The sequence below is a fragment of the Myotis nattereri genome, assembly GCF_964212035.1.
Source record: "Myotis nattereri genome assembly, chromosome: 13".
Taxonomy (NCBI): Eukaryota; Metazoa; Chordata; class Mammalia; order Chiroptera; family Vespertilionidae; genus Myotis; species Myotis nattereri.
The window spans coordinates 40,559,092-40,574,356 of NC_138088.1; the positions used below are offsets into that span (position 1 = coordinate 40,559,092).

Consider the following 15,265-nt stretch of genomic DNA (forward strand, 5'->3'; position numbering starts at 1 on the left):
AATGCCAAAACCAGAGCAGTTGACGTGCTAGGGCAGGGGAGTGTGTGGGCGTGTAAGTGTAGGTGTTGTGTGTGGAAGAAACCAACAGCCCACCCCGGTGTCCATCTGCCGGAAATGCCAATTACGCCCTCCTAAGAGAGCGAGGATCGGCTCCCCACTGCGCCCCTGCAGACAGCATTCGGGATTGTGAAGCTCAGACAGAGCAAGGCTCCACCCTGGGCCTGGACCCAGGGGGCGCCCCGGCCCCCAACAGTACGGCACACCCCCGCCCGGCACGGTGGTAGGGCCCCGCGGCGACGTCACCCATTGTTTACAAATCAACCCGAGCCGGTAGGATTCTGGCTGCCGCGGTGCAACGCGCGGCACGAGTGCCCGTGGGTCCCCGGCTTCCTTGTCCACCCCGGCCCCTAGCCCGGGCCCCTGCCCAGCTTCGGCCCCAGCACCGCGCCCGGCTCCGCCGCGGCCCACCGAGCCGCCAGCGACGCCCGCAGGGCTCCCGGTGCCGGGGCGGGGGGCCATGCCGTGCCGGAGGGAAGAGGAAGAGGAAGCCGGCGAGGAAGCGGAGGGGGAGGAAGAGGAGGAGCAGGGCGGCTTCCTCCTGCTGGAGCAGTCGGTGACGCTGGGCGGCTCGGGCGAGGTGGACCGCCTGGTGGCCCAGATCGGCGAGACGCTGCAGCTGGACGCGGGGCAGGACAGCCCGGCTTCCCCGTGCGCGCCCCCCGGGCCGCCGCTGCAGCCCCCGCGGCCCCCGGCGGCGGTGCTGGCGGACAAGGCCCGGCCCCCCGACCGGCCGCTGCTGCTGCCGCCCGCGTCGCCGGGGGCCCTTCGCTGCGCCCTCGGGGACCGCGGCCGCGTGCGAGGCCGGGCTGCGCCCTACTTTGTGGCCGAGCTCGCCGCAGGCCCCAGTGCCCTGTCCCCGCAGCCCAGCCTAGATGGGCCTTCGAGAGCCGACAAGCGGGGCGCCCCCAAACCTCTGTCGGGACCGTGCCGGCGAGGATGGCTGCGGGGTGCCGCCGCCTCCCGCCGCCTGCAGCAGCGGCGCGGGCCCCAGCCGGAAGTCCGCACCGGCGACGACGACCCGCACCGGCTCCTGCAGCAGCTGGTGCTCTCCGGGAACCTCATCAAGGAGGCCGTGCGGAGGCTTCATTCGCGGCGGTTGCAGCTGCACGCAAAGCGTCCGCAACGCCCGCTCCTGCGGCCGCCGACGGCTGCAGGGCACAAGCCCCCTTCGCCCCGCAGCCCGCGCGCGGCCTGCAGCAACCCTGGCGCGACGGGAAGGAGGGCGCAGCTCGGATCTGGCGACGGCGTCCCGGTGCCTGGCAGCTAATACCCGGGGAGTGGTCACTGGGCCAGCCTTTGCCAGGAGGACAAGGGGTTCCCCCAGAGGGCTGCATCTCTAATCAGACTGGTGAACTCGCGCTTTTGGAAGCGGCAAAATAAGCTAATCAAGACGAGGCATCGAAAAGTCGCGAATGTTTTCGTGGGGAACTGAGGTCAAGGCCCTGTTAAAAAACAGGACTCGGTTGGCCCTGTTTCAGGCAGGTTACAGAACGCACCCAAGCTCACAGTCCGTTGGACTTTTTATTTTGGGGGTGACCATTCTTGAAGGCACCGCGTGCAGATCCATGCAGACCTCCCCTGACCCGCCATCCCAGCGACTATGTGGCCACAGTTCATGCATCTCAGGATCGCCTCTCGCCCTAAGGATGCGGATGCTACCAGTGACTTGTTTTACCTTTTCAGGGTTGGTTCCTGATTCACTCTGGGGGAGGCGGACAAGAATAGACGATCATTTCAGGGAGTACCTCAAGCTGCCAGACTTGAAAATTTATCACATTTAAAAAACAAAACATTTTCTGTCTGTTGGGGTGCTGATTCTTAAAACACACGGTACCATGAAAGGGCCTTTTCTCTGCCCCCGCTTTGCAGCTGGCTGCATTCCCCGAGTGGAAGGGAAAGCCGCGAGGTGCCCAGGGTGGGGATAGGAGGCGGAGGCAGGTGGTGAAGTGCTGGAGTCTCCTGAGGACAAGCGCACCGCCGCCACCGCGGGTGTAGGGCGGCTGGGACGCCGCAAGCCTGGCTTTTATGGAAACTTTCCAGAGACGTGGCCTCGGGTCCCTCCTCTCCCCCTCAGTTCTGCTGTCCTATTCGAGAGGGCCGTACTGGTGCTCCCCGGGGCCGGGCTGGGGGCTGGGAGACGCCACGTGACGGGCACTCCAGGGACACTCAGCCTCACACAGCAGCTTATAATGGGCTCTCTGGGGCCATTTGTAATAACAGCTGCAATTCCCTGGGTAGATGGAGTTGATTCCCTCCCTCTGCCCCTCCCCCAGCCATGCCAGATCGCTTTTGTAAGTGAAGGAAACCGAGTAGAAAATGTGACCCTCCAAAATGGAGAAGCTGCAGGCTTTGCCAGCGGGAACCGTGATGAAATGTTTGTAACATACTGTGCACTCACTCTGAGGGATTTAAGACTGTTTAGCTGGTGTTTTAGTTTTGTAAGATTCAATGGCTTGTGCATCATCCAGATGTGGCTGTTGACATATCTACACTTCGCACCGGAGTGTCTGGAGTTGTTGCTATCCTGATTATAGGATTTTAACTTAACTGAAATATCTATTTGTAATAAATGTGTTGCATTTCTTGTCTGGTTTTATTTCATACTTGCTGTCGGCGGGAAAGATGCACAGAACACATTTCTCTGTTCTTCATAAACATGAAAACACTTGAAATCTTTGTCAGCCTCGTTTGCGGATGGTAATTAGAGTGCCTTTGTGTCTGAACAGCTCACTCGTTAGACAGGGTCTGCCCGCCTGGGTGTGTATTGGTGCTGGCACGAAATTAAATGAAAGTGAGGTCAGGTTTGGACCAAGCCCTTTCACCAAAACCCTAGAGCCTTTGGATTACTAACCCGCGATGGAGATGTTTTATGAAGCTGCTTCTGACTGTTTTAGCAAAGATCAGTCACGGCAGGTGGGGAGGCTTATCACTTTTTTTTCTTTCTACTGGGGCCATTCATTACGCGGACTTGTTCCGGGAAGTTTGAGCAGCTCTTGTACAGGGGTTGCTCAGGGGGCAAGCCTGTGGTGGGAAAGCTGGCTGAGAGTGGATTCAAGTATTGCTCTCTCTGCGCTGAGCGTGTTTGCCGCCCTTCTCTCCCTAAGAAGTGACATAATAGCCCATCTCTGTCCCTCCAGTCTTGAGTTACCTAAGTCTGTTTCCTAAAGGAAGGTTCAAGTTCCCTTATTCCGTGGGGACCTTGGACAAGTTGCTCAACTGTGGGCTTCCATTTCCTCACCTGTGCAACAGATGAGAAGTGAGCTGAGGAAAAGGGTTCATGGTGACTGGCACGTACTGGAGATAAACAGTCGTTAGTCCCTACCCTTTTTTCCCAGGACACTCCCTAAGTGGCTAAGGGATCCTCTGTTTCTCATGAAACAAGGTCATGCCATGATCCCAAAAGTTCTTTCTGGATCCATTAGAATCCTTCCTAACTTGTTTTGCACTCAGTGCCTGTTGTCTATACTTTCCCATTCTCTCAAACACACAGACCCTGAGGGTCTCTGAGAAGTGCCTCCAGAACACACCAAGCCAGCCATTTCCCACGACTTGCCCAGAAAGAGCTGTAGGGGCTCAGTCCAGTGCTGCCCAGCAAGGGAAGGGTGATTCTGTGGCTCTGACAAACTGAGGAAGAGGGCTTCCCACAGTACGTTGGTCTATCACCTCTGGCACTGAGCAGCAGGGGCAAGTGGTCAGGTGCTGGCATGCCCTGGCGTTGGAGTAGCCCTGAGGTCCTTGGCCTGCTTCTTAGCTGGGGTGGGATTTCCCAGAGGCCAATGGGTTAGGAGCAATCCAGAGCCAAACTGGCCATGATTTGATGCCTCTCTGAAGTCATTCAGAGTCTGGAACCCCAAGCCTCTTTCCAGTAGCCTGATATCATCATACATAGTTCAATGTCGTTCGCTGCACTACTCCACACATACACTACAATGTGAATGACACCCCTGCAGTTGTCCAACATGGTGGCCCTGCCATTAGAACCATGGAAAACCATGCCCCAGACCAGTGGTCGGCAAACCGCGGCTCGCGAGCCACATGCGGCTCTTTGGCCCCTTGAGTGTGGCTCTTCCACATAATACCGACTTTTGCGCATGGGCCGTGAAGTTTCAATCGCACTGTACGTGCACGCCCGCACGTGGTATTTTGTGGAAGAGCCACACTGAAGGGGCCAAAGAGCTGCATGTGGCTTGCGAGCTGCGGTTTGCCAACCACGGCCCCAGACCCATAGGCTGAGCTAGGAAAGCTTTCAACATGTTCAGCATCCTATGAAGACAGTTGGCCACAGAAAATGGCTGGGTGAGACAAAAGGCCAAAGATATAAACTCCATGAAAAGCATACAAAATAAACAAACTAGCAAATAACAAGGGATTTGGAGAAAAGAATGCCACACTTCACAGAGAACTCCAGAGCCTGCTACCCCAGGATTTCACCCTAAATTAGGCGTAAATGCTACAATATTTGGATTCAGTTTTTACCCTTTTTTGCTCTCTCCTTTTCCAGCTCAGAAGCAGAAACACGGAGTGACGATCAGACGCCACTTTCCTATGCAGCAAATTCTGTATTGAACCCTGTGATCCCTTCCTTCCAATCAGGAAAGAGTTACCCTGGCAACCAAATTACTAACTCACTCAATTAGCTCCCCCCTCTTCCACCCATGCTCAGTAATCACAGAATGTCAGCCCTGGGAGAGTGTGCTACCGCCTCATTTAGAGATGGAAGCCCAGAGGTAGATGTTTCCACACTGAGGGGCACTCCATTTGAACGCCGTGAAGGCTGGGGCAGGCAAAGGGGCAAAAACCCTCCCATGCGGCACTTCCTCCTGGTTTTCCATCCATAACTAAAGGGAGAACAGGTGACCTGCCCATAACAGTGTTTCCCAGGAGGCAAAATAGATGGGTGTAGACGCTGCAGGCAGCCTTCCATTGCTAGCCCAGTGATTTAGCACAGGGTCCTTCACCTCAGTAATCCCAATGAACTCATCTGCAAAATGGGGAATAAAAATAAAGCCTACCACCCTGACCAGGTAGCTCAGTTGGTTAGAACATCATCAAGATTGCGGGTTCAATCCTGGTCAAGGCACATGCAAGAAGTAACTACCCGGCCCGTGTGGCTCAGGGGTTGAGCATCATCTCAGGCATCCAGAGGTTGCCAGTTCTATTCCCTGTCAGGGCACATGCCCAGGTGGGGGACTCTATCCTCGGTGGGGGGTGTACAAGGGACAGCGATTGAGGATTCTCTCTCATCATTGATGTTTCTCTCTCTCCCTCTCACTTCCACTTTGAAATCAATAAAAATATATGTGTGTGTATATATATAATTTTCTAAGAAAAAAAATAATACAGTGCCAAAACCGGTTTGGCTCAGTGGATAGAGCGTCGGCCTGTGGACTGAAGGGTCCTGGGTTCGATTCCGGTCAAGGGCATGTACCTAGGCTGCGGGCACATCCCCAGTAGGAGATGTGCAGGAGGCGGCTGATCGATGTTTCTCTCTCATCAATGTTTCTAGCTCTCTATCTCTCTCTCCCTTCCTCTCTGTAAAAAATCAATAAAATATATATATTTAAAAAAAAAAATAATACAACCTACCTTGAAGAATTGGGTGAAGATTAAATTAGATAATGTCAAATTAGATAATGTATGGGAAACAAATAGCAAACAAACATTCAAATAATAAAACATCATTCCTGGAAGCTATTATACTTTAAGTCCTGCCTGCTAATGAATTCTTCAATCTGTTTCCTCTGAAGATCAGACCAGTTTCTTGAGAAAAGAAACTGGTGCTTACCTGTTGTTTAGGTAAGCACTCAGGAAAGTGCATAGGAAGGGAATAGTCAGTCAGTTTAGAAAAGGTTTAATCACAAAAGGATGGAGGTCCCCTTCAAGCCAAACCTTGAAAGCAGCTCAGGACTGGGACTGGTAGAGGAGAGGCAGCAGGGATGTTACAAGGGGGAGGGTGTGTGGGGAGGATAGCCTGGAGCCACAGCTCTTAGCTCCTCTTTTTTTTTTTTTTTTTATATTTTTTATTGATTTTTTACAGAGAGGAAGGGAGAGAGATAGAGAGTTAGAAACATCGATGAGAGAGAAACATCGATCAGCTGCCTCCTGCACATCTCCTACTGGGGATGTGCCCGCAACCCAGGTACATGCCCTTGACCGGAATCGAACCTGGGACCTTTCAGTCCGCAGGCCGACGCTCTATCCACTGAGCCAAACCGGTTTCGGCAGCTCCTCTTTTTCCCCTCCGAAAACCCATCCCCTTCTAATTCAAATTCAGTGCTCACCTGAAGTTCTGCATGCCTGCCCTGGCCACTTCCATCTATAATTTGTACTGTGAAAGTCATGCAATTTCTTCGCAGGAAGGGATCTTCAAATTCATTTTGTTCTCACTCTTCATTTTATTTACAGTCTTTATAGGTTTATCTCAGGAGCTCATATGTGAGTGTCTCCTTTTCCCAAAGAGATTACATATTCTTTGATGGCAGAGGAGTGACAAAATGAAAAGGATGTTTTAGGCAGATATCAGGGGACACAGCATGGGGGATGGACAAAAGTTAAGGATAAACCTTTATGGTCAGCTAGATCAGGTGGATGGCTGTTAAAACATCCAGGCACCAGGTGATAAGGGCCTGGGGGTGGGCAGGTGGGGAGAAAGAGGAAAATTTAAGATACACATTCTGAAAAGAAAACTGTAGGCCTCAGTATAGTTCAAAATGCTCTGGAGCCAGACTGCCCCAGTCACAATCCTGGCTCTTTCCGTTAAAGCTCTTTCCTGTGACGCTGGGCAGGTCACTTCATCTGTCTAACCTCGAGTTCCTCATCCATGAAGTTTGATAATAAAGTCCCTGTCTCATAGGGTTGTGAAGATTCATTGAGCTAATTCTAGTAAAAACGCTTAGGTCACTGCCTGAAAGGTAGCTGCATTTAGTAACAACGCTGGGTTTTGGTATCTAATAAATATTTGCAGAGCAAACAAATTGGGCAATTTCAACAGAGTTGTGGAAGCTAAGGGTGTGTGTGTGGTGCTTGGGGCAGAGATGATGAGTTGTGGTGCCTAGAAGTTCAAAGACGATGGAAAAGGAGGGAAGGCAGGTAAAAAGGGAAAGTAGGGCCAATGGCAGAATTTATTCTTGTCTGACTGTGGATGAGGAACGGAAGGGAAGATGCTAAAGGACAAGGCTCCTGGAGGCAGGAAGGGATGGGGTTCCCTGGGCAGGACAGGTTTGAAAGGCAGGGTTCAGAGGGATTGTAGGGTTTGATGTCTATATTATGTCACAAACTGTCATACCAAGGCAAGGCCTGGGACCTGAGGATTGGCTATTGAAACAACCTTGCATAATCCTTCTTGCCTAGGATAGCTATGTTTCGTTGTTATTGTACAAATGAATCCTTCTCTGTACCTTATGCTACAGTAGGATAAAAACTAAATATGATACCAAGGAACTTTTTAACTGCTTCCCCTTATCAATTAACTGACTCATAGGAGATAAAACTCACAACCCCCAACTGATAAGCTATTCAGGCAGTTTGTTTGACTTATTGATTTGGGTGGGTTAAAAAAAAGTCACAAGCTGATTATCTCATCATGTTACCTTTGCCCTGCCTTTTGCCCGTTTCTTTTTTAGTCTGAATCAGATTCCGTAGCGTAATATGGGTGAAAAATGGTTTCTTAGGTTTTCCTGAACATCTTCTCCAGACATAGGAGTAAAAGTCACCTTTCTTCAGATGCACCCTAAATTGTACTTTTCTTCAGGTGTATTAAGGAGGGGAGAACTCAAGAGTGCAGATGTTCAAAACACACCATTTAATGGTGCCAGTAAAGGAAGTTGAATAACTTCAGGGTTCAAAAAAGACAATGGATCCCTGGCCAGCGTGGCTCAGTTAGTTAGAGCATCATCCACCAAAAGGTTGCCAGTTCAATTCCCAGTCAGGGCACATGCCCAGGTTGGGGGCTTGATCACCAGCAGGGGTGTGCAGGAGGCAGCCCATATAAATGTTTCTCTATCTCTCTGTCCCTCTTCCTTCCTCTCTCTAAAAAAACAAAAAAAGTCCATAAAAACTTATCTTTTTAAAAAAGAACGATGAAAGACTGAGCAAGATCTGATTTTAAATACCCTGGACCTCGCCACAGAGGACACATGAAGAGATAATACAGATGGATATAGCTCTGTGTTTGTGCCCGTGTGTGTGGAGATACACTCACATACCCACCATCCTGTTTACCTTCCAGCCTCCCTTGGTTTCTCTGCTCTCACTTTCTTTCTAATCCTTTTGTTTACTCTTCTTCCTCCCACATAGGTTTGATGAGCTGGTATTTGTAAGGTACTTAGAACAGATCCTGGCACAAGGTATGCACTCGGCACATTAGCTAGTGTTATTTCTTCCCAACTGATAGCATCTCCCAGGCTCAACCCACCCCTCTTAGCTCTAAATGCCAAATCTTTCATCTCCAACCCTGATCTCTCTCCAATTTATAGGCATTTATGAAGCACCAGGCTGCTGTCCCTATCACTTCCCACGTGAAACTCCTAATCAACCCCCACCACCCCTCTGCCGCATACACACAATCAGCCTCTCCTTACCACTTCCCTATTGTTCTGGTCCTTCTGGACTCAAGACTTGCAGAATGTTACCAGGGAAACCAGGCCTCAGCCCCTTCAGAAGATGGAGTTGACTCAGCTCTGCCTATGCCCATGCCCCTAGTTCTGAGCCTATCCATTCCACGGGGTTAAAGATCCGAGCCATAATCATTCCTGGGCCAAGTGTTATTAGGAATATGCTATCCCAAACTTCAACACCTTGGGAAGGGCCACTGCCTCCTTGGTACAGAGACACTTTCTCAAGCCCAGGCCCAGGACTAGGCTCTCTACAGCCTCTGGAAATGGCTGATCAGTAGCATGGGCTGGGGTAAGGGAAGAAAGGTGTACACAGGCTCAGCCAGGTGGCAAGAGGGTCACCCTAAGAGCCATGAGTTCAGATCCTGCGCTAGCACCAATAATTCCTACCTTTCCCCTTTGAAAGGCAACAAATTGTCCAGCTGGCATGGCTCAGGGGTTGAATGTTGACCTATGAACCAGGAGGTCATGGCTTGATTCCTGGTCGGGCACATGCCTGGGTTGCGGGCTCAATCCCCAGTGTGGGGTGTGCAGGAGGCAGCCGATTAATGATTCTCTCTCATCATGGATGTTTCTCTCTCCCTCTCCAAAATCAAATATATTTTTTTAAAAAGCAACATCTTGTGAAATGTGCCTGCAGAGCGCTTGCCTAGAACAGGGCTCTCAGTTCCCTTTCCCTTGCTTCTCAGGTCCAGTAGATCTTCCCTCCTTGTCACCATTCTAACGTCACCCCTGAATGCTGTGCTGGCCATCCTGCAGACTCACAGGACATCTGCACTGGGTGAGACCTTACCATCTTGGCCCTATGTCCACATCTTACAGAGGAGTTGAGGGTCTAAAAGCAGCAGCCATATACCATTGATTATCTGTGCTTCTCTTATACAATCCCTATTACCTTATGTGAAGATCTTGGCCCAAAACCTGCTTGTGGGTTCTTCCAGGATGTCTGAAACCCTGCCTCATCCCAGATCCCCAGCACCTCCCACTAGGAGGCTGGTATACAAGAAGAGTTTGAGAATAATGATGCTATTGTGTTGAGGTATTTAGTGGGTCAAGTTTGTAGGATACTCTTGAGAACTTTAATAAAGCCAACATGAGAGAAAATGGTGTCAAGAAAGTCTCATGTGGGTGGTACAGGATGATTCAAAGATGTGGTTGAGGGAAGGAGATCCTACAGCCAGACTGCCTGGGATAAAATCCCAGCTTCACCACTTAAAAGGTGGTAACTCTGGTTTGGCTCAGTGGATAGAGCATCTGCTTGCAGACTGAAGGGTCCCAGGTTCAATTCTGGTCAAGGGCACATGCCTGGGTTGCAGGCTTGATCCCCAGTGGAGGTGTGCAGGGGGAAGCCGATCAATTATTCTCTCATCATTGATGTTTCTCTTTCTCTCTCCCTTTCCTTCCTCTCTGAAATCAGTAAAAATATGTATTTTTTTAAAAAGGTGGTAACTTCAGACAAATCACTCAATCTCCTGGGCCTGTGTCCTAATCTATAAAATAATTATGGCAAATAAAGCCATGACATAATATAATCTCTAATGATTTAAAGCACCCAGAACAGTAAGTGGCACAGCAAACACTACCACCCCCCACCCCCAGCCCCAATGATGAAAGCAGAGACAGGCTGTTTGGAAGGTGTGTGGAGATGGCCCGCTGGAAGGAGTTCAGGAAAAGGAACTTACAAAGCAAAAGAGGAAGAAACCTGCTTGTGCTCACGGTGGAAGAGAAGGGGTGGCTGAAGTGTTAGTGGGGCACATTGAGTAGACAGATATGGGCTGCCTGAACGAGGAAGGCCCAATGGTGATGTCAAGAATTAGCACCCAAATATCCCAGGCACCTCAAATCCTCACATGACCCTCCAACTACCTTAAGTATTATTGCTTAATTTTATTTTTTATTATTATTTATAAAATTATTATTAATAATTTTATTTTTTTTCTAAAAAATATTGCTTTATAGATGTTACTATTCAATTTGTCCCAACAAATCTGCACAGCAAGTATTATTGTTTGATAAATGAGAAACGGGAAAAAAAGCACAGAACAGTGACTTGCCCCATATGACATAGCTGGTGAGCAGCAGGCTGACTCAAACTGAGTCACTTCCCCTGAAGCTCCAGCTCAGGGCTTTGCCAAGAAAGGCTTTCTTAAAAAGGGCAAGGGAGCCAGTAGGAAGGGACTCCACAAAATTTTAATGCCCTGGCTGGTGTCACTCAGTGGTTAGCGTGTCGGCCTGAGCACTGAAGGGTCTCAGGTTCCATTCCCCATCCAGAGCATGTATCTGGGTTGCAGGTTTGATCCCTGCCTGTCCGCTGTCCCTGTCGGATGGAGTACCAGAGGCAATCAATCGATGTTTCTCTGACTCCCCCTCCTTCCCTTCCCTCCACTCTCTCTAAAAACCAGAGGAAAAAAATATCCTCGCGTCAGGATTAACAACAAAAGCTCAGTTTTATTTTCTGATCTTGTGGACCATCAACCAGAAGAGAAGCACACAAGTCCTGCAGGGCTACCAGCATTCTGTGCTGGGCCTGGGTCTCCCCAAGTGCATTCTTCATTATTAAATGTATCCCCAAGTTCTCTTCTTTCCTCCACCTCCCACCAAAAAGCCAAACCACGCTCCAAAACAAAAAAACAAATTTATTCAGCAGACATTTTAATTAAGAAATCCTATAAATCAGGACCACCACAATTTCAGACACTCCGGTGCGAAGTGTACCTCAACAGCTACATCTGAAGGATGAAAAAGCCATTGAATCTTTTTTTAAAAATGGGTTTAGCTACCTTAAAGTCGGGTGGGGGGAGGGTGGCACCTTGCTTAAAGCGCCATCAAGTTTCACAAAGATAAAGCCCGCGGTTTCTCCTTTCAGAGAATCACATTTTAAAAATGGTTTCAGTCACTCACAAAGAAGGGCTGGTGGCAGGAGGAAACTGTGAGGGGTGAGGACCCACGGAGGCTCAGGCCCACGGATCCACAGAGAGGCCAGAACAGCAGAAAAAGAGCCAGGGTCTCATCTACCAGTGCACACACCAGAACAGGTGGACTGACAAAAGCAGAATGGGAGGACTGGAGATCCAAGAGATTGTTTATGACTGTTTCTGAGAAAGCGCATGGCATGGCCAAGAGTGGCCTCATGGGAGGAGGAGGAGGAGTTCTGGAAAGGAAAGCACAGAAAGAAAAACAAGCAACTCTCCCCACATGTCCCTCTCCACCTATGTCTTTTCTGGGGACTCCCAAAAGGTAGGAAAGCACAGACTGGGCTCTTCTTGGAGGAAGAGAAAGGACGTGGGGGTGAGTTCGCTCTCCCAGGAACCCCACAGCCTCCCACAGACAGCAAACCGTGACCTTGAACTACAGGTGGCAAGGTCAATTCCTTTAAAAATCCAAATTCAACTTCAACTATACCCACCTTCAAAATTCTCCACCTCCCTCCCACCCACCCTCTCACTGACGTTCACATCTCCCACCTCGGGGAGCTGCCAATTCGGTGGGAGAAGGGGGGTCATGCACCCACCCACCCACCACCAAGCTTCTGCATTTCTTCTTCCCCCCGGAATTTCTTTGCACAATTGTAGCACCATTTTCACTAAGCTCCTCCACCGGAAAATAAAGAAAATGTATTCCTGTCATTCAGTTTTCAAGTATTGTTATAAAGCCCTCACGATTCCCGCCCCTTGGGGCCCTATCTTTAAACAATCCAAGCACACGACGCCCCCAAGGGTTCGGTCAGGTACAAGTCAGTAAAAGTAGCTGCCATAGTTCTCCCAGTTTATCCCAGCTCCTTGGCACCAAGGTGGCCGGGGGAATTCTCACGCGGCACGGACTTGTCCTGGCCCGTGCATTTCTCCACGTTCAAGTTTCCTCCCACCCTCGCCGGGGCGGTAACTTCACGGCCCGAGGTTTCCCCCACACGCCTCCCTGCTGCCGAGGCGGCTTCAGCTCGGGGCTGGTGAGGGCAGGACGCTGATGGGTCTGCGCAGCGGCCTCCTCTTCCTCCTCCTGGGGCCCCGGGTCAGTGCCAGGCGCCCGAGGGCTGCCGGGCGACGTGGTCCGGTCCCACCGGGCCTGTGGCTGCAACCGCGGCGACAGCTCGCTGGAGCCTCCGCACGGCCTCCTTGATGAGGTTCCCCGAGAGCACGAGCTGCTGCAGGAGCCGGTGCGGGTCGTCGTCGCGGGCGCGCGCCCCGGGCGGGGGCCATCGTCGCTGCTGCAGGCGCCGGGAGGCGACGGCGCTCCGCAACCATCCCCGCCGGCACGGTCCGGGCAGCGCGCTGGGGCCTGCGGCGAGCTCGGCCACAAAGTAGGGCGCAGCCCGGCCTCGCACGCGGCCGCGGTCCCCGAGGGCGCAGCGAAGGGCCCCCGGCGGCGCCGGGCTCACCGCCGCGGCCGGCGCGGGCGGCAGCAGCAGCGGCCGGTCGGGGGGCCGGGCCTTGTCCGCCAGCACCGCCGCCGGGGGCCGCGGGGGCTGCAGCGGCGGCCCGGGGGGCGCGCACGGGGAAGCCGGGCTGTCCTGCCCCGCGTCCAGCTGCAGCGTCTCGCCGATCTGGGCCACCAGGCGGTCCACCTCGCCCGAGCCGCCCAGCGTCACCGACTGCTCCAGCAGGAGGAAGCCGCCCTGCTCCTCCTCTTCCTCCCCCTCCGCTTCCTCGCCGGCTTCCTCTTCCTCTTCCCTCCGGCACGGCATGGCCCCCCGCCCCGGCACCGGGAGCTCTGCGGGCGTCGCTGGCGGCTCGGTGGGCCGCGGCGGAGCCGGGCGCGGTGCTGGGGCCGAAGCCGGGGCCGAGGCCGAGGCCGGGGCGGACGCGAAGCGAGAGAGCGGCAGGCACCCGAGCCGCGCGCAGCAGCCGCGGCAGCAGGAATCCTACCGGCTCTGGTTGATTTGTAAACAATGGGTGACGTCGCCGCGGGGCCCTACCACCGCCCGGGGCGGGGGGAGACGTGCGAGGAGGCTTCGCGTCGCGGGGAGTCGGGGACCGCGCAGGGCAGGGGCAGGAGTCTTCTCCTATCTGCGCTCGGTGTCCACCTTGAACGGGATCCTGGACGTGGGGAGACCTTGGTAGGTCTCCGGGCGGATGAGCGGCCTAAGACAAGGGAGCCTCTGAGCGACCTGGGTTGGTTTCTCCCACTCGCAGACACACCCACCCACACGCCTAACCCTCCTCCTCAGACGCTGGCTCCCTCCCCACGTGTCTTCAACGCTTGGGACCGCCCCGCTCCTCCCCCGCGCACCCGCCATTCCCACCCCCCGCAGACTGGGGAGGGGTGGGGGAGGGGTGGGCTCAGGTCCGGCTTCTGAAAGGTGGGGGCGGGGAAAGGGAGAGAGAATTGGGGGTGCTGAGGGGCCCTCGGCAAGGGGGCCTGAATCGACGCGAGGGAGCGTTTCTGAGCTTCCCTCCTACTCCCAGTCCTCTAGCACAGGGCGAGGAGGACGCGCCACCGCATGGCTAACCAAGAGTTGACTTTGTTCATTAAAAAATAAACGATTCAGCCCTAGCAGGTCTGGCTCAGTGCATAGAGCGTGGGCCTGCGGATTGAAGGGTCCTGGTTCGATTAAGGTCAAGGGCATGTACCTTGTTGCAGGCTCCTCCCCGCCCGGCCCTGGTCAGGGCGCGTGCAGGAGGCAACCTATCGATGTGTGTCTCCGTCTTTTCCTCTCTTACACTTTCTAAAAAAAAAAAAAAAAAAAAAAAATCAATGGAAAAATATCCTCAGGTGAGGGTTAAACATAAATAAATAAATACATACATAAATAACATAAACGATTCCAATAGAATATAGGACGATGAAAAATCCTCTAATAATCATAGGACTCAAACATGGTTCACATTAAGACATTTCCTCCCCGCCCCCCCTCCCCCTTTCTGGCCTTTTCTATTAAAGTGTTATACAAACAGCCACATATACAATGTTGTACACTTTTCACTTGGTATTACACCATAAACGGTTAGTGTTATTGCGTGTACTTTGAGAACATACAATGATTATGTAAGTTCCCATCAAGTGGCTGTTCCATAAATTATTAAACAATTCCTTTCATGTTTACTGTCTGCCTAATTCCACCGTTGTAAATAAGCTTGTGACTGACATTTTTGTGCATAGAACTTTCCATGTTGATGAGTCTTTCCTAAGAATGTATTTCCAGGAATGGAATTTTAGGTCAAAGGATATGGATATTTTAAGGTTTCTGATAAATGTGCCAAATTGCTTTCCAGTTGGGTGAATTTCCTCTCCCATCATTGTGTGAGCATACATTATTCATTGCACCTTCACTAGTATTTGAGTATTATAGTCAAATTTTTGTGGATTTCACAGGTGAAATTGATAACTCCTTTCAGTTTTCATTTCTTTGATTTTACTCAGGTACACTAGTTTTCTAAATGTTAACCAATTGACGGGCTGGCGTGGCTCAGTGATTGAGCATAGACCTCTGAACCAGGAGGTCATGGTTGGATTCCCTGTCAGAGACCATGCCTGGGTTGTGGGCTCTGGGATATCCCCAGTGTGGGGTGTGCAGGAGGCAACCAATCAGTGATTCTCTCTCATCATTGATAATTCTATCTCTCCCCCCCCTCCCTTCCTCTCTGAAATCAATAAAA

General features: G+C 51.9%; 2 protein-coding genes across 2 annotated transcripts; one reads left to right on the forward strand and one right to left on the reverse strand.

The window, feature by feature from the left end:
* Nucleotides 1–517: 517 nt before the first annotated feature.
* On the forward strand, nt 518–3,526 carry FRAT1 (FRAT regulator of WNT signaling pathway 1; the record flags this gene model as incomplete). Its single annotated transcript, XM_081105265.1, has 1 exon — nt 518–3,526. One exon carries the CDS (start codon nt 518–520, stop codon nt 1,325–1,327), a length of 810 nt encoding a protein of 269 aa, XP_080961391.1. The 3' UTR covers nt 1,328–3,526.
* Nucleotides 3,527–11,288: 7,762 nt separating this feature from the next.
* Nucleotides 11,289–13,353, reverse strand: FRAT2 (FRAT regulator of WNT signaling pathway 2; the record flags this gene model as incomplete). The annotated part of the gene is made up of 1 exon (XM_081105087.1): nt 11,289–13,353. One exon carries the CDS (start codon nt 13,351–13,353, stop codon nt 12,682–12,684), a length of 672 nt encoding a protein of 223 aa, XP_080961213.1. The 3' UTR covers nt 11,289–12,681.
* Between the last annotated feature and the right edge of the window lie 1,912 nt (nt 13,354–15,265).